General features: G+C 40.5%; 1 protein-coding gene across 1 annotated transcript in view; it reads left to right on the top strand.

Moving 5' to 3' along the window:
• Window positions 1-5,471, top strand: part of LOC131163771 (uncharacterized) — a 32,754-nt gene extending 27,283 nt beyond the window's left edge. Inside the window, exon 6 of the mRNA XM_058120510.1 lies at window positions 5,060-5,471. Coding sequence (XP_057976493.1) covers window positions 5,060-5,113 — 54 coding nt within the window. The 3' untranslated portion in view covers window positions 5,114-5,471. The remainder of the gene's footprint in view (window positions 1-5,059) is intronic.
• Window positions 5,472-20,388: the final 14,917 nt, after the last annotated feature.

Genomic DNA, 20,388 nt, shown 5'->3' with positions numbered 1-20,388 from the left:
TGTCGACGAGTGGCACACTAGTCGACGAGTGTCCTTCACTCGCTCGTCGATGAGACCAAGGGATTAGTCGACGAGTCACCTGACTGAAATCGATATGGTCTCGGGATTTGCTTGTCGACGATGACAGGGCACTAGTCAACGAGTAGCCTTCATGTACTTGTCGACGAGACCAGGGCGTTAGTCAACTAGTGGACTGGATTGAAAAATGTTAAGCCTCGGTAATTACTCGTCGACGAGGCCAGGGCACTAGTCGACGAGTCCCTTGTTTTGCCTTGTTTTTCAGCTCTCTTAGCCTTCTTAAATGCTAAACCAACCTAGGACAAGTGTATGTAAATTTTCCATGAAATGCATTAGTCCTAGGGTCAATCTATTGGTCATTTGAGCTTCCTATCATATCTTATGAGACATGTAAATACAAATATGACTAAATTCAAATTAAAATTGAAAAACTAAATTAGCTTTATTCTTTTGCTTTTCTACTTCCATGGAATGAGCCAAGCCATATGTGTTTCAAGTTTCTCATGGCTTCCATAGCATCCTTGCCATCTGTGCGTGCTAAGTAATGATCCTGTTCAAAAGCTCAATGCACGGGTGAAATACTATGTGATTTTTCGTTATCAAAATGGGATTGGACTCATAGAGTCAACAAAAAGTAAAACCAAGAAGCAAGCAAAGAAGATCGAAAAAAAGAACTTTGCTAATTTCAATGTGACACTTGGCGCATGGTGATGAAGAAGGGATACAAGGCGGTATCAATTGAGAATGTTAGCTGTGTAGAAATCCAAGCAACATGTTTTGCAAACTAGGTTGATCCGTTGATGGGAAGAAGAAAGAGTTTTTATTGGTTGTTGGAACCATTAATGATCATAGATGGAAGATCCCCCCCTTTTAACATTTGGATTTTTATGCCCCAAGGAAGGGCGGGTGGTGGTGAGTAAATACATGATAAATCAGGGATGAATGTGGGAATTAAATTGTGAAACCATGTTTGGCATGGGAGTTCCTTTAAGTTGCGTGATTAGATTCTTTAACTTTTCACAAATCCTGTGTTTATTCAAAACAAAAAGGAATTGTGGCAGGGGGATAATGTTGCTACCTGAATTGGTTATCTTGCTATGTTGGTGCAAGATAGCGAATAAAATGGTGCGCATGAGCTTTATTATAATAATTTTAAATCCTTTAACTTTGGATTTTCCTAGGTTAATATTGGTTGGGACCTCATTAAATTTTCATTATCCAATGCATATGTTAAATTTTTATAAAAAATTAACTAAAATCATATTTGAGTGTGCAGATGTATGCTTGGTCAAATGAGAGAGTACCTTTATATCTTGTGACGAGGTTGGAATGAGTTTTTGAGGAAAATGGCATAAGGTGATTACATAAAGAAATATGAGAAGGGCAAAGCCACACAATTGATGGTTGGGATAGAAACTGAAGACGTGGGTGAGATAGCCAACAAAAGCTATTTTCAGGAAAAGTTGAGCATCTGGTGCAATTAGTGGACAAGTGACTTTCATTTATTGGACAATCTATGAATTCTTGCATTAATGCAAGATGTAAGGCAATAGATAGTGGAAATTCCCAAAATGTGGGAGCAAGGATGAGAAGATGAGTATCTCCAAGAAATTGGGAACTGGGCAACTTGGAGCCCAAGGAGTTGGTCTATAAAGGGAGACTTCCTGGAAGTTAGAAAAGACATGCAACTCTTCATTCATCAATTCAACAATTGAACACTTGATTTGTTGAACTTCTTGAACACTCATTTTTGGAGGTCTGTAAAGCACTATTTGGAGACATTTATCAATGGTTTATTTTTTAAAATTTATTGGTGCTCAATTGCCTTTAAATAGTTCCACGATTAATTTAGTACAAAGGTTAAAAATTATAATAAAATTATCTTTATCCCCATTGAGCTTCCTTATTGTGAAAACTATAGCATAGAAAGACTGGAGGAAACCATCCCATCGCCTGATTGATTGAATTAAGAAAATTAATTATTGAGCCTTAATTTAGTTTCTGGCATCTCTGCATCCTGTTTGTTTAAAAGGATTACCATTTAATGGCCAAGAGTGATCAAGTAAAGCACAATTTTTTGATATTACATTTATAAAGAAATTATATAAGATTAGCCTCATATATCTGAGCATTGTTTTTGAGTGGCAATCCTACTTCCATTTTGTTTTGGGACTAGGTGTTTTGAGGGGTCTGTGTGGTTAGAGTGGTAATTCTCCTTGTCTCTGATAATTTACTGAAAACTCTTTCCTTGTGTCTTGCATGGAGTTGGGTTTGGAAAAGGCTAGAACATCCTAAACCTAGCATGAAGCTTGATGGAGAGCTCCTTATATGCACAGAACTAAAAAAGACGCTTCAAGATAAAAAGAGTTTAATTAAACAGAGTTCAAGCTTGAATGTCGCTAACCTTATGCATTAAGGAACCCGAATTGGCAAACCTCTTTTTTCCATTTTAAAGTGGAGGAGGAGAGCAACATGAATATGAACCAAACCAGAGAGCAAAACATTTCAATTGGAAATGGTGCTCTCTCAATCGGCCAGCTTTTGCAGTATTTGGCTATCGGACCCCAGCTAAATTATCTCGACTGATATCTTCTGTCCTGGGTTCAAACTTTAGTCATAAGAGTTCTTATTAGTCAGCTCAACTTTAAATATGATCCACCTGTTATATTTTGCTTTTTCAAATTACCATAATCATTTATTTTTTCAGTTCCTAGGCCGTAGGTCTCTTCCTATCTAGTTTGTCTTGAGGTTACCTAGGTTGTTTAGCTTTTGGCCAGAACCCCAGTGGTCAGGGTCAGGCAAGGTTCTAAAAGTTGGGGGCATTCAGTGTAACAGTAATGGTTGCAGCATCATGGACGCCATATAATGGCCATCATCAACATCACCTAAAGAATTCCTTTCATGAGGGCATAATCTGTTACATTCTTTTGGCCTTCATTGATGTAAATTCTTTTAGTCAGGCTATAAATTGGCTGAAAATGTCTTTTGTTTTGTTTTTTCTTTTTTTATTCAATTGATTTGGCAATTGATTTACACTGTTCCATAAGTGCTTGCATGAAAGGATCTGATTTTGTAAGTTTGGTTGAAACTGGCCTTATGAGGTGCCCTCATGTTGATTAAAAAAGTTTATTTATACCTATTTTGGAACTTGGAAAATATTAAGAGAAGTCTCTTTTAATATTTGGTTGTCAAGGAAAGAGAGAAAATATTTTGCACATCAATAAATAAAATTTTGATTTTACATATCATTAACATTTGATTTTTCTTAATTTTTAATCAAATTAGAATAAATTTTTATTTTTCATAGTACTTTATATAGAAAAAATATAATGGAAGATAAATTTTCTTATATATTTTTTTTCTTTCTTCATTTAAAATTTTTTAGCAAAGGGTTTTTTTCCGCGGAAAATTTTGATCAACAGAAGAAACTTGGTGCCTGTAGGTGTGGCCGATCTTCTGCCTGACTGCTACCATGGTTAACAGTTCGAGCCTCATGTTGCTTTAATACCTAAAATGGGAAAACAGTGATCCTTTAAAACAAACTGGATGTGGGTGTGCAAGAGCCTTATTCAGGGTTGATGTGTAGTTAACTACCTTTATCTGAAAATAAATAAGCTAATCAGGTGATAGAATAGTTCCCTCCAGTCCAAGTGCATAGGCAGCCTATGCTGATAAATAGAACTTTATTAAGTTGGAGTCCTGTTATGAGTTTAAAATGCCATAAATCACATCCGTAGATCCATGATGCGAAAACAAAAATCTAAATGTTAGAAATTTTTTCATTAACTGCATCACAATTATGGAGGACAGAGAAGGATAAAATAATTTTTTCATTTTATTCTTTGTTGAAAATTGAAAAGAGCTTATGTAAATTTTTGAAAACCTGATATTTAAAGGTCAATAAAATTGGAAGATAACTGTCGGTATCTGATGATCGGATCCTGATACTTACGGTTGCTGTATCTGTGAAAGCTCTGATAGAATAAATGGACTCCTTGAGGGCTTGTTAAGGCACTATAGTGCAAACTGGGACTGGCCATATTTACATGGGAGGTACAAATGACAGTTTATCGCATTGAGTCCTAAAGCATTAATATTCAGGATATATTAAAAGGTCTATATGGATAAGAAAAAACAATCTATAAGAGTTCATCTAGCAAGAATATGCCTATGCTTTTCAGATCCAAAGGCAGGTTTTGTGGACCGCTTTTATGGCCTTTTCCTTGTCGATGGTGGAAGAAGACAGGTATCACTGTTAAGGATGGAGAATGGGTTTCTTACAATATTAATGTGATAGAAAAGAAGCACAACCTGCACCTTCATCTGCCAAGTTTCTTTCCAGTTATTATGGGGTACATTTAGGTCATAGGTTCATGTGTTCAACCATCACGACCGACATTGGTTAGGTCATAGGTTCATTTGTTCAACCATCACGGCGAGGATGCCAGGAGGGGTTGGTAGGTGCATTGGGTCTATCTTATATAATGCAGCAGAGCAATAATTGTTAGCCCTATATTTGGAGTGGTAAGTTTGAAAAGTAAAATCAGGAGTGCTGTATTTGTAACAGGAAAAAGGTTAAAAATGGACACTATCCCTGTAGGTACAAGATGCATGACAGTCGAACTTCTAAACCAAATTTAAGTTGGCATTAATTGAAATCAATCAACTACTAATAAACTGAGTACAATTTTTAAAGGGCAATTCATATTGCCAAATAGGGTTTCATTGACCTCCAAATGAATGCTCAAAAACCAAGTGGTCAAAAGATGTTGATTGGGTGTTGAATTGAAGCCAAAAGGTTTTTCACCAAAAAAAGACGGGAGTGAAGGATTGCGCGCTTAGGGGTGTTAAATCTTCCCCTTGTTTTGGCAATTTTGGATATTTTTCACATCTTGCTGTAAATACAAGCGTTGTAGTTGGTAGAAGTACAAGTAATTCCAACTTGGAATGGACTATCAAATGCTGGAAGCTTAAATAAAGAGTAAAGAGAGAGGGGGAATCATCCTGCAGTTAACTTTTTTGTTTTTGTGAATAAATGCAGGATATGGAAAGGCGCAGAGAGGAACTTGAACAGCTGCTTCATGAAAGAGTTTAGACACAAGTTAAGCTGTTCATGCTGACACTACACATGATGCTGAGAGATTTTTGACTTTTGGGAACTCAAAAAATATTGTGAATCGCATGCATGTCTGTATTTTCTAGTACTTCAGTTGAAGAGTGTTGCTTTTAGAATTTATAGTATTCTGCAAAAAAAAAAAAAGGGGGGGGGGGGGGGGGAGTGGGGGGCCATTTTTTTTTTTTAAATATTTTTTTGTTAAAAAAAAAGGTGCACGGTTTAGGCAAATAGGGAATTTTTTTATTTTTTTGGGTGTGTGTGGGTACACTATGTAATTAGGCTTGTATTTGATTCTTCTCAGATAAAACAACTATTGGCTGATTCGGTTTTCTTTTCACTCACCTATTGCACTATAACTTATTATAGATCGACCTTTCCTCGTCCAACGACTCTACTCAATAACACCTTGTTCTTTTATTTTAAAAAATGAATTAAAGGAGTGTTTATATCTTCTGTTTTGAATTTAAATTTATGCAGATTTTTAAAAAATAGTGTTGATAGTTATGCTTTGTTTAAATTTGTATTAGTGCAGATTTAAGGTTTGAATTTAGGGAGACTAGATGTGGGACAATGGTCCATTTAAGTTATAAAATTGATTTGCTAATACTCACTGTTGTATCTCAGCAGATGCTCACAAAATAATACAATTGTATAATTATGATTAGTTAAGAAGAAAATCAATTGCAATTGATAAATAAGATAGGACATTTGTACAAAGTATGCAGTGAAAAGTTAAATGACGTCGGATGAAATCAGCGCTCTGTGGTTATTATAAGGTAAGAGCAAATGTACAAACATGTTGATATTTTAGGACAAATTATTATATTTTTCCAATGGTCAATTGAAAATACTGAAGTTGAAGTGATGAAAATGAAAATGAAAATGAATCAAATACTAAGAATAGAATTTGATTTTTTTTTTCCAAAGTAGATGAGTAATGGAACCATATTGGAAATGACAAAAATAGGTATTAGGTATTAAAAAATATTACATTGTGTGTTGGATAATTAAGAAATGAGATTGTGAAAAGTTTTAATAGATATTCGAGAAAACTATCATAAGAAATATGCAAATAAAAAAAGGAAATTTTTAAAGAAAAGTTCAAGGCCGAGAAAATAATTTTTATTTTTTATTTTAGTTTTCAAAAACTACAAGGAAAGATAGTCAATTTTTTATTTTTAAAACTAAACCATCCTGCAAACCGTTTTCTCCCAACAGAAAACCCGATGACCCATCCAGCCCATGGATAGGCATCCGACGCCCAGATCCAAAACCAAAACCTTTATGGATCTACGATAGAGCCCTTGAAATTCTTCGAGAAGAAGGTCTCCTTCCTCCTGAAAAACCTGAACCAGAACCAGGATCGTCCAGAACTCATGAATTCCATGACGAGTCCGATACCACAGTCCCTATTGTGGAAGAACCCTCGAAAGCCACCTCGGCTCCTCCTCAATCGGCTCCTCATCATTCAACCAACAACTCATGGTTCTCTTTTGACGGATTACCTCCAACCAAGTGGAGAGACAGAATTGGTGAATTTGGTGCATGGATTGATCTCCAATTCTCAAAACCCGGGAACACATTACAATCAGTTCTTGTTGAATTTACATCCAGATTTACTGGTACACTAAGAGATTGGTTCCAAAGTCTTGGTGAATTCAGACAAGTTACATTCATTAATTCCCAGATTCCCTCCTTTGCATTGGGAACACTCTACAGAGAATTTGTTGGTGATCCAGAAAACCACTTCTTCCAAGATTACAAACCTAGTAGAATACTCGTACATTCCTGATTCTGCACAGATACAGGAAACCTCTCTCCCTCTTGTAAATCCTTACAACATATTCAGAAGAAAAAAGTCTTTAGCTAATCAAGTACGTACACTTCTCATTTCTCACAACCGACCACAAGTCAAAGAGTTTGTACAGACAACCGCTCTTGACAAGTGCCTTATTCCAGCCACAACTAAAGAACAGTATGTCGATCTTGAGCTCGATCAAGATCTCATCAACCAGTGGATTTGAGAAGGCTACACACATCTTCACTTTGGTGCTGTCAGACTCCTTCTGACACTCTATGGCAGAAAAGGTCTTCCAGTCACCGCCAGAATCACTTTGCTGAATACGACGTATACGCAGTATGAACATGCAGCAATCGGTACCTCGCTAACCACTCTCCAAGCTGGTAGCGTGTGTCTCACATTCTTTCCCAACTTCAACATTCCTCTCAGAGACAAGAACCTGAGGAACTGTATGAAGGTTCAACTGCAAATCACTGGCGCCCCACAAGTCTCATCAGCCTACATGGCTACTCTGCATCATCAACTAATCTACAGACTCCAAGATCACGCCGTTGATCTTCCTTTACCAGGACAGTCTGAAGATACCATCCTGATCACTGCGGAACGCGAAGATGACATTCCAACCATTCTGCAGATCCCACGGCAAATCCCTAGAGAAGAACTGAAAGATCTCATTCCTCTTGAATGGATCTCCAGCTATGAGCAGCTTCATCAACAGTCCTCACCGATCCATCTTTTAGATCCAAAATTCCAAAGACTTCCAGATGGTACGGTAAAGACGGTTTTCAACTCGAAAGACACGGCATCATCCAGTACACCTCCGGTGTTCCAGTCATTAATGATCAGACCTGTTACTTTCGAGGATGACATTCTAGTCAGTCATGTTGAAGCAGACGGATCTCCTATCTATACAGACAAAATTGAAGGTCACTTCATATGGGATGTTGACCCATCCATGTGCGATCCAGACTGCTTATGCTGTCAAAAACAACAAAGAGAAACTAAACCATCCTGCAAACCGTTTTCTCCCAACAGAAAACCCGATGACCCATCCAGCCCATGGATAGGCATCCGACGCCCAGATCCAAAACCAAAACCTTTATGGATCTACGATAGAGCCCTTGAAATTCTTCGAGAAGAAGGTCTCCTTCCTCCTGAAGAACCTGAACCAGAACCATATCAAACTGAACCCTACCAAACTCCAGTTTCCATACCTCCAGAAGCCCAGCCAATCCCTTGTTTCATGGCTTCTCCATATGACAAACAGTTTCCACCCTTGGAACCCAGATCATACGACTCCAACCTTCACTCTAGACCATTCATCCAACCCTCTGAAGTTCAACCAGACGGATCAAGGAAGCTTCCATCACAAGTTGAACAAGTTCTGAACTGGCAAACCCAGAATGCTAGAACATAGAACACGACGCTGAATGCCATTGACAACAAAGTTGACAGACTCATGAACCATGGCGCTCAGATGAATCAACGACTTGACACCCTTGATTCCAGAATTGAAGCATTATATGATGATCTTAAAAGAAGAATCGATGTTCTTAGTTCTGAACTCAGACATTTCATCTCTGAAGGATACTTTGGATCCTTATTCAGTGCTAAAGAAGAAGAAATCAGAAGACTCAGAGAAGAAGTATCACAGATTGAACGAGAATATCGTCCAGCTCCTCCTACACCAACCTACACACCAAAAGCATTTCCATATGCTCCATCATATTCCTTCATTCCTCAATCACCACCTACACCATCTTACAGACAGCCTGATTATTCCAAACACTTCAAATCTACTGCTGAAATCCTGAGAAAACACTCCCTTATTCCAGCAGTTCCTGTTGCTCGCAGATCTCCAATCCCAGCAAAACCTTTGCCACCTGAACCTATTCATCAACCACCTGAACATGTTGATCAGCAACTCAAAAATCCATTTGTTTCACCTGATCAATCTCCATCTTTCCTTGCTGATCCAATTCCTGAAATACCTACTGAAGACAACAGTGATGTTTCCACTGAAGCTGAAACATCTTCCTCTTCCTCAGAGCAAGAGATTACTGATCTCACCAACATGATGATGGCATCTCCCACAGAACCAGGATCGTCCAGAACTCATGAATTCCATGACGAGTCCGATACCACAGTCCCTATTGTGGAAGAACCCTCGGAAGCCACCTCGGCTCCTCCTCAATCGGCTCCTCATCATTCAACCAACAACTCATGGTTCTCTTTTGACGGATTACCTCCAACCAAGTGGAGAGACAGAATTGGTGAATTTGGTGCATGGATTGATCTCCAACTCTCAAAACCCGGGAACACATTACAATAAGTTCTTGTTGAATTTACATCCAGATTTACTGGTACACTAAGAGATTGGTTCCAAAGTCTTGGTGAATTCAGACAAGTTACATTCATTAATTCCCAGATTCCCTCCTTTGCATTGGGAACACTCTACAGAGAATTTGTCGGTGATCTAGACATACATGCCAATGTTGTTCGTCAAGAATATTTTGAGATGAGATGTTGCTCTCTAAAGAAGAAGGATCTTGATTTTCATTATCAAAGAATGTCTAAAAGGTATTATCTTCTTGGTGGATTTCATGATGATAATCTCAAACAAGTTTATATCAATTCATTACCAGAAGATATCCAGCCAGACTTACAGAGAAAGATCGCTTCACTCTCTCGGCCTCTCAAAGAAATCTCTCTTGGAGAAATTCATCAACTGGCACTCACAGCTCTTGAGAAGTTATGTGACACTCATCAACTATTCTCAAAGATGATCAAGCAGAACCATAAGTTCACGAAGCAATGCAAAAAGCCCTATTTACAGATCAAATGTAAAGAGAAGAATTGCATTTGTAGTCCCAAGAAGAAGAAGCATTTTAAAGACTACGGTTCTGAAAAACTTTCAAAGAAAGATCATAGAAAGAAGAAAAGATTCAGATTCTTCAAGAAGAAGAACAGAAGAGGATATGACAAATCTCCTCGCTGCTTCATTTGCAAGAAGAAAGGACACTATGCAAAACAGTGCCCGAAGAACAGGACAAAGTCTGCAAAGCTTGCTCAACAGTTACAAAATGAAGAATTAGATGCAGACGCAGAATCTATTCTCTCAGAACAAGAAGAGATGACAGAAGATACAGTTCTCCTCCTCACTGACTCAGAAACTTCTGATTCAGACAATGATTATCAGACAGATGAATCTCTTCAGATTCAACCAGTCCAGCCTGTTCTATTTTCCCAGAATCCTCAAATCAGTCCACATGTCCAGATCCAGCTCCTTCCTGAAAAACATGGTAAACCTATTCCTGCTGTTGCATTCATTGATACTGGATCTCATAAGACCATGATCAATCCTAAAGTCTTACCACCAGACTGTTGGTCTTCCCATACTCAGTTTTTCAGAGCAGCCAATGATCAAATCTTTACAACCTCATTGATTTCCAAGAACAAAATTGGAATTAAACTCCTTCCTAATTGCATCATTTGGATTCAGGTAATCGGTAGTCCACTCCCTCAAAAGGATGTTCTTTTAGGATGGGATGTTTATTTTCTTTCGAAATCATTAAGGATTCTTCCCACTGGAATTAAGTACAAAAGAGAATTCAAGCCTTTTACCCCGACAAACAAGATTTATTCTCTTTCGTATTCCTGTCCAGATTTCCAGTCCATCCAAAACAAACTTTTGAAATTATGTGCTGAAAGTCATGATCAGTTTATTCATGATCATCCACTTTGGAAAAACCCAGATTTCTTCATCCACATTCCCTTCAAGCTTAATGAAGATGTCAGTCCAACTAAAGCTACACATCCGGGAATGTCTCCTTCAGACCTTAAGTTAGCCAGAGAAGAATGTTATTCTTTACTAAGACAAGGTCTCATTGAACCAACCAATTCCTCTTGGGCATGTCAAGCATTCTATGTTGAAAAAAGATCAGAAAAGATCAGAGGAAAAAAGAGATTGGTTATTGATTACAAGCCTTTGAACGTGTTCATCAGGGATGACAAGTTTCCTATTCCAAAAGCAAGAACACAGTCCATCCATCTTGCTGAAGCACAGATATTTTCAAAGTTCGATCTTAAAGGTGCATTTTGGCAACTCGGTATTCACCCAGATGACAGATACAAGACAACGTTCTGTATACCGAATGAACAATTCCAATGGACAGTTTTACCCTTCGGTTTAAAGATCGCGCCGTCACTGTTTCAAAAAGCGATGACCAGGATCTTCAATCCTATTCTGCATAGTACATTGATCTACATCGATGATATATTATTGTTCTCAAAAAGTCATGCAGAACACCATCAGCTTCTTGAACATTTTCACCAGTTGGCATCACAGTACGGGATCATGTTATCAGAAAAGAAAAGCGTGATTGGACAAGAAGAAATTGATTTTCTGGGGATGAAAATTTCCCACGGTACTATCAGCCCAGGTCCACATCTCGCAGAACAATTATTGAAGTTTCCAGATATTGATCTTTCTGTCAAGGAAATTCAACAATTTCTTGGCATATTTAATTATATCAGAGACTTCATCCCGCACGCAAGCCATCACACCAGCTCCCTGTCACAGCTGTTGAAAAAGAAGCCTCCACCATGGGGCCCTGATCAGACAAATGCTGTCAGACATTTGAAAAAAGCTGCAAAGGATCCACCGCCTTTGACTATTCCAACTACCGGCAATCTCATCCTCCAGTCAGATGCAAGTGATCATTATTGGGGTGTATTATTACTTGAAGATGAAGACAACAGAAGAGCTTACTGTGGACATGCAAGCGGAGAATTCAAAGAATCGCAGAAACATTATCACACCGTATTCAAGGAAATAATTGCGGTGAAAAATGGAATCCAAAAGTTTGACTTTTATGTTAGATCAAAGCACTTCACTGTCGAAATGGAGAACTCATCCTTTCTGAAGATGCTTGAATTCCTCAATAAGATTCTCCCTGATCCGCAGATACTCAGATTGAAAGACTGGTTTTCCCGATATGACTTCTCCGTGAAGCGTATAAAAGGCGACCATAATGTTCTCGCAGACATGCTATCTCGCCCCAGGAAAACAGCCTTCCTCATTACCAGCCACCAAGCCATACCACTGATACTCATGGCTTCGTCGTCATCCTCTCCTCCTGACATACTCTACCTTAGTGCCTCTACCTATATCCACTTTCCTCCAGAAATGGACCCTGACCTCATTGAACTAGATAAAATCAAATCTTGTGCAAGAATCTCCCATTATCACTATGCCAAGAACATTGGTCATCACCAAGCCTTTCCAGCCTACCCATTTCTTAACCCATACGTCATCGAACCATCCTCCTTCCACAAACATGTATTATGGTATCTCTGGTATATTTCTGTTTTGCAGGTACATGCTGTATTCATCCCGCTACAGGAGACGTATACCCATCTTCATGATCCAGCTAACCAGAAATCACTATTCTGGACCTTCCTCCAATTGTTCGATCCACTATCTACCTAGAGAAAGAAGCTAACAGCTCTCATGGGAAACCACAACTTATGGAAGATAGACCCAGCGGAAGCAGAAGCCGTACACAGTATTTTCATACTCCATCGACCGTATTTCTACAATCCTACCAGAAAGCTGTTATGGTCCCAGAATCAAGCTTATGAATGGGATACTCTGTACAACCTTTCTACATGGCCAAGATACAAGTTCTCATTGCTAAACCACCTCTGTGAATTAAATGACCTAAAGTCCTGCTCCGAGCTCGTCGTCCTCATCCCTGACGAGATTCCTGCTCCAAAGCCACCAGACCCTCCAGATCCAGATGATCCAATGGACACAGATGATGAAGACAACCCATACAAGAAAATGACGTTCTACCATCCGATTCATGGACAGATAACGGATGAAGACTACGTCAACCTAAATCTCTCACCATCATGCAGAAGTCCAAAATGACAGGCTACGTCCGTGTCTACTTTATGTATTATTAGTGTCAAAGTCCACAATGGTGGGCCGTCCTATGTCTGTGTGCGATGTAAATTTGCTTAAAGTCCAAGCTTGTTGGCTTGATGTGTCAATAAGTCTTGCATAATTAAAGGTGGTGGGTCACTCCCGCACAAATGCAGCCGCCCATGTGCTGTCACCTTTATTATGTCAGTTGTCAGTTGTTGAGTCCTTTTGACAAAAGTTGCCAGCCGATGCCACAAAGTCTTTACTGACTTTGCTTTATGTCATCGTCCAACTTTATGTCTCCGTCTAGTTTGCTTTATGTCACTCTCATTGTTTGCTTATCATGTAAGTCTCGGGGTCTCAGACCTCTATATAAAGGGACTGCCTTCCCTTTTGTAAGGCAGAGCTAGATTGAGATTAGAGCAAGTTGAATTGAAATCAGAGTTAGTGTTTGCTTCCTTCCATGGCTTTCTAATCTCCTTCTTTCCCCTAAAGGCTAACTGCCCGAAGGACTTCTGTTCTCTTACTTCTATGGACTTGTAATGTCTATATGATGTTACGAGGGATATCTTTACAGTGGACACCCGTAACCTGCCGAGTCACTGAGGAGTGGCATAAGGCTAACTTCTGGTTTAACGAAACTGTAATGGGTTCCTTGCAACGATCGTATCATGGCGCCGAGTATGCTCTGTGCTTGCCTCTATGAGGATCCTGCACACCAGAAAGGTAGTACGGTCCCCGAAGACCTCCTCTGAGAAAGCAATTTGGTTGAAAGACCTGAGTTCTCCGTTGAGTGGCCGTGTGGAAGGCCTGTGTTGGAGATGTGGTCTAAGATTGGGTTGCTTTCCTTTGGAAGGTCTTGGGGCTCCCGACTCTCGTGTGGTATCAGAGCCATGTCCTTGCCTGGAGTCCAGGGAAAAGTTTAGGCCATAGAAGTAAATTATAGAAGCACCTCGGTGCAAATAGCTGAAAGGGGAAAATTCATTATCCATGGATTCTCATTCACAAAGCTCAGAAATTACACCTGCTCGACTCTCTTCTTCCATCTCTCTACCTTCCACTATCAAGACAAACCCACTCTTCCAAGATTACAAACTGGAAAATACTCGTACATTCCTGATTCCTTCTGGCAAATCAGGAACCTCTCTGTCTCCCTCTTGTAATCCTTCCAAACATATTCAGCAAGAAAAATCTTTAGCTAATCAAGTTCCGTACGTGCTCATTGCTCAACAACCGACCACAAGTGCACAGAGTTTGTACGACAACCCGCTCTTGACTCGTGCCTTATGCGCAAGCCACAACAAGACCATTAATGTCGATCTTAAGAGCCTGCGAATCCAGATCGCATCAACAGTGGATTCTAGAAGGGCTCAACCCATCTTTCCTTTGGTGCTGTTCATACTCCTTCTGACACTCCATGGCAGAAGTCTTCCATTCACCGCAAATCACTTTGCTGAATACGACGTAATACGCAGTATGACCATGCAGCAAGCGGTACCCCGGAAAGAGAACCAGGGGAACCTGAAAGATGAGGGAGGGAAGAGGTATGGGGCAGGGGATGGGAGACAAAGAGACTCCGCTACCACTGTCTCCAAGCTGGTAGCGTGTGTCCAAATTCTTCCCAACTTCAACATCCTCTCAAGACACAAGATCCTGAGGAACTGTAGGAAGGTTCACTGCAATCACTGGCCGCCACAATTCTCTTGCGCCTACATGACTACTCTGCATCTCACTGATCGCACAGACTCCAAGTCACGCGCCGTTGATCTTCCGTTACCAGGACAGTCTGAATATACCAGCCTGATCAACTCGATAGCGGAACTCGAAGATACATTCCAACCGTTCGTGTCAGATCCCAAATCCCCCGCCGGCAAATCCCTAGAGAAGAACTAAAAGATCTCATTCCTCGTGAATGGATCTCCAGCTAGGAGCAGCCTCATCAATATCCTCACCGATCCTCTGTCGATCCAAATTTCACAAAACTTCAGAATGGTACGGTACAGACGTTTTTCAACCCGAAGACACGGCATCAACCATTACACAACCCTCCCGGTTCCGTCATTAATGATCAGACCTGTTACACCTTTCCATGATGACCTTCCAGTCATCACTGTAAGCAGACGTATCTCCTATCTATACGACAAAATTGAAGGTCACTTCATAGGGGGATTTGACCCTCCTGTGCGATCCCGCTGCTCATCGCCGCCGCAAACCCAACAAAGAGAAACTAAACCATCCTCAAACCGTTTTCCTCTCCCAAAAGAAAACCCGATGACCCATCCACCCATGGCTAGCATCCGAAACGGCCCAGATCCAAAACCAAAACCGTTATGGAACCTACTATCGAGCCCGTGAAATTCTTTTTCGAAGAGGTCCCTTCCCGTGAAGAACCTTGACCAGACCATATCAAAGCTCACCCTAACCCAACTAACCCTCCAGTTGTCCATCCCATACCTCCATAATCCCACCAAAATCCCCTTGTTTCCATGGTCTTCTCCATGTGACAAACAGTTTCCCAAACCCTTGGAAAAACCCAGATATACATTCCAACCTTCACTCTAGATCGACCTTTCATCATTCAATCCACCCTCTAAAGTTCACCAACGATCAAGGAAGCTTCATCACAAGCTGAACACGTTCTGAACTGGCAACCCAGAAATGCTAGAACATAGAACACGACGCTTAATGCCTTGACAAACAAAGCTTGACAGAACTCCACATCAACTATGCGTCAATGACCAACGATTTGACAAACCCTGATTCCAGAATTGAAAAAGCAATTATATGATGATCTTAAACGAAGAAATGTGATGTTCTTAGTTCTGAACTCGCATTTCATCTCTTAAGGTTCTTTGATCCCTTATTCAGTGCTACAGAGAAGAAATCAGAAGACTCATGAGAAGAAGTCTCACAGTTGAACGAAGATATCGGCCAGCTTCGACACAACAAACAACCAACTTACACACCAAAGCATTTCCTTAATTCTCCATTTATTCCTTCATTCCCCAATCCCAGCCTACCCACTTACAGATTCCTGATTATTCCACTTAAATCCTACTGCGGAATCCTGAGAAACCTCCCTTATTCAGTACTTCCTGTTTTCGCCAGTCTTCAACTCCGCAACACCTTTCCACCTGAACCTATTCATCACCGCCTCACATGTTGATCAGAAACTCAAAAGTATCCATTTGTTTCACCTGATCAATCTCCATCATTTCTTGCTGATCCCATTCCGAAATTCCTATTTAATAAAACAGTGATGTTTTCCACGAACTGAAACATCTTCCTTCCTCATCCCCAAGATCAAAGGTCACTGATCTTACCATATGATGATGGCCTCTTCCCACCGAACCAGGATCTCCAGAACTCTGAGTTCCATGAGATCCGTACCACGTCCCTATTGTGGAAGCACCCCTCGAAGCCACCTCGGCTCCTCCTCATCGGCTCCTCATCATTCAAACAATCACTCATGTTCGCTGGTGACGGATTCCCTCCAACCAATGTAGAGCAGAATTGGTGAATTTGTGCCATGGATTGATCCTCCACTTTCAAAGCCCGAGGAATCACATTACATCAGTTCTTGTTGAATTGTACATCAGATTTACTGGTTACACTAACCAGATTGGTTCCAAAGTCTTGGTGAATTCAGACAATCACATTTATTATTCCTATATTTCCGCTTTGCCTGGGAAACACTCTACATAGAATTTTCGTGAGTCCAGACATACATGCCAATGTTGTTCGTCAAGAATATTTGAGATAGATGTCTGCTCTCTAAAGAAGAAGGATCTTTGATTTTATTAAGCAAGATGGCTAAAGGTATTAATCTTCTTGGTGGATTTCATGCATGATAATCTCAGACAATTTGATACTCATTAACCCAGAGATATCCAGCCAGACTTACAGAGAAGAAAATCTGCTTCACTCGCTCTCCTCTCTCTCTCGGCCTCTCAAAGAATCTCTTCCTTGGAGAAATTCCTCAACTGGCACTCACAGCTCTTGAGAGTTATTGAACACTCATCACCTATTCTTAAAGATGAATCAAGCCTACCATAGTTCACGAAGCCATGCAAAAGCCCGATTTACAGAATCAAATGTAAAGGACGAATTGCATGTGTAGTCCCAAAAGAAGAGCATTTAAAGACTTCTACTGTTCTGAAAAACTTTCAAAGAAAGATCATAGAAGATAAAAGATTCAGATTCTTCAAGAAGAAGAACAAAGAGGATATGACAAATCTCCTCGCGTGCTCTTCATTTGCAAGAAGAAAGGACACTATTCCAAAACAGTGCCCCGAAGAACAGGAACAAGGCCTGCAAAGCTTGCTCAACAGTTACAAAATGAGATTAGATTCAGACGCAGAATCTATTATCTTTCAGGCAAGAAAAGATGACAGAGAACAGTTCCTCGCCTTACTGATTCAGAACTTTTTTGATTCAGATAGATTATCAGACACTGAATCTCTTCAGATTCACCATCCGCCTGTTCTATTTTCCTAGAATCCTCATCATCCACATGTCCAGATCCTCTCCTTCCTGAAAAAACATGTAAACCTATTCCGTCCTGCTGTTGCATTCTTGATACGGACTCATACGACCATGATCCAGCCAAGTCTTACCTCTAACTGTTTGGTCTTCCCCCCACTCAATTGTTTCAGAGCAGACACTGATCAAATCTTTTCCAACCTCTTTTATTTCCAAAAACAAAATTGGGATTAAACTCCTTCCTAATTGCATCATTTGGACCTCAGGTGATCGGTAGTCCACTCCCCCTCAACAGGATTTTTCTTTTAGGATGGGATGGTTTATTCTTTCGAAATCATTAGGATTCTTCCCACTGGAATAAGTACAAAAGAGAATTCAAGCCTTTTACCACCCCGACAAACAAGATTTATTCTCTTTCGTATTCCTGTCCAGATTTCCAGTCCCTCCAAAACACACTTTCTGAAGTTCTGGGCTAAAGTCATGATCAGTTTGATTCAGGGATCATCCACTTTGGAAAAAAAAACCCAGATTTTCTTTCATCCACATTCCCTTCAGCTTAATGAAGATGTCATTCCAACTAAAATCCACATCCGGGAATGTCCCTTCATACCTTAATTAGCCAGAAAGAATGTTATTCTTTTCTAGACAAGTCTCTTGAACCAACCAATTCCTCTTGGCTGTCAAGCGTCTATGTTGAAAAAGATCAAGAAGATCAGAGGAAAAAAGAGATTGGTTAGTGATTATAGCCGTTGATGTGTTCATCAGGGATGACAAATTCCCTTTTCCGAAAAGCAAACCAGTTCTCCCTCTTCTGAAGCACAATCTTTTCAAAGTTCAAAAAACAAAAACTCTTAAGGTGCTTTTTGGCAACTCGATCACCCAGAATTATAATACAAAGACAAAAAAGCGTTCTGTTTCCTATGAACAATTCCAATGAACAGTTGTTAAATAACCCTCAGTTTAAAGATCCGCGCCGTCAATGTTTTCAAAAGCGATGACACAGGATCTTCAATCCTATGCTGGGCTAGTAACCTTGATATACAACGTATATATTATTGTTCTCAAAAAGTCATGCAGAACACCATCAGCTTCTTAACATTTCCCCAGTTGAGCATCAACATACGGGATCCTGTTATCAGAAAAGAAAAGCGTGATTGGACAAAAGAAATTGATTTCTGGGGATGAAAATTTCCCACGGAACCATCTGCCCAGGTCCACATCTCGGCAGAGGCAATTATTGAAGTTTCCCAGATACTAATCTTTCTGTCAAGAAGTGCAAATTTCTTGGCATATTAAATTATATCATAGACTTCATCCCGCACGCAAGCCACACAAAACACCAGCTCCCTGTCGCCAGCTGTTGAAGAGAAACCTCCCCCATGGGCCCCTGATCGACAAATGCTGTAGACATTTGAACAAAGCTGGCAAAGGATCCACCGTCCTCTGACTATCCACTACCCACCTGCAATCTCATCCTCCAGTCAGATCAGTAATCATTTTTTGGGGGTGCAACTGGTACTTTGAAGATGGGAAAACAGAAGAGCCTACTGTGACAGGCAGCGGAGAATTCAAAGAATCGCAAAACATTAGCACACCATTATTTTTTCAAGAAATATTGCGTTTACAAATGTGAAATCCAAAGTTTTGACTTTATGTCAGATCAAGAGCCCTTCACTGTCGACATGGATAACTCATCCTTTCCGAAGATGCTTGAATTCCACAATCAGATTCTCCGATCCGCCGATACTCCGATTGAAAGAATTGGTTTTCCCGATATACTTCTCCGTGAAGCATAAAAAAGGCCGCCATAATTTTCTTCCGCAGACATGTATCTCGCCCCATGAAAACACTTCCTCATTACCCAACCAGCCACCAAGCCATACCACTGGAGACTCATGGCCTCGTCCTCATCTCTCTCCTCCCTAATCTACTCTACCGAAGTGCCTCTACCCATATCCACTTTGTCCTCCAGATTGGACCTGACCCTCACTGATCCGCAGATAAATCAATCTTTGCAAAATCTTCTATTACCACTGCCAATACCATATCCAATACCTCCTCGACCCTTTCCGCAGCCTACCCAGTTTCTTAACCCATACGTCATCAAACCATCCTCCTTCTCATACAACCTGTATTATGGTACCTTTGGTAATTTCTGTTTTGTAGGTACATGCTGTATTCATATATTCCTCGACTACAGAGACGTATGCCCATCGTCATGATCCAGCTAACCCAGAAATTCTATTATGGACCTCCTCCAGTTGTTCGATCCACTATCTACATGGAGAAGACGGTTAACAAGCTCGCATGGGAAAACCACAACTACGGAAGATGGACCTGGCGGAGCGAAGCCGTCACAATATTTTCATACTACTCCATCGCCCGTATTTTTACATCCTACCAGAAAGCTGTTATGGTCCCGAATCAAGCGGATGATGTCTACACTGTAACAACCTTTCTACCCTACCTGGCCAAGATAAAGTTCTCACTGCTGAACCACCCCTCTGTGAATTTGAACTGACCGGAAGTCCCTGCTCCGAGCTTTGTCGTGCTCATCCCGGATGAGATTCCTGCTCCCAAGCCACCAGACCCTCCAGATAGCCGAGGAACACAGATGATGAAGACCAACCCATACAAGAAATGACGTTCTATAACTAATAACCTCCGATTCATGGACAAATACGATGAGAACTACGTCAACCTGATCTCTCACCACATGCAGAATCCCAGATGACAATGCCACTTCCGGATCTCTTTATTTTTTTGTGTCAAAGTCCACAAGGTGGCGCCGTCCTAATATGTCTGTTGCTATGTCAGTTTGCTTAAAGTCCAAGCTTGTTGGCTGATGTTTCAATAAGTCTTGCATAATAAAGGTGGTGGGTCCACTACCCTCCTCACAAATGCAAGGCAATCCGCCCATTTGCTGTCCACCTTTATTATTCATGTCCGTTGTTGAGCCTTTTGACACAAGTGTGCCACCGATGCCATCAAAGTCTTTACTGCCTTGCTTCTAGTCATCGTCCAACTTTATGTCTCCGTCTA

This window comes from Malania oleifera, chromosome 9 (assembly GCF_029873635.1).
Source record: "Malania oleifera isolate guangnan ecotype guangnan chromosome 9, ASM2987363v1, whole genome shotgun sequence".
NCBI classification, from domain to species: domain Eukaryota; kingdom Viridiplantae; phylum Streptophyta; class Magnoliopsida; order Santalales; family Ximeniaceae; genus Malania; species Malania oleifera.
The sequence above is the reverse complement of the archived record's forward strand: the minus strand, read 5'-3'. Positions and strand labels throughout refer to the sequence as shown.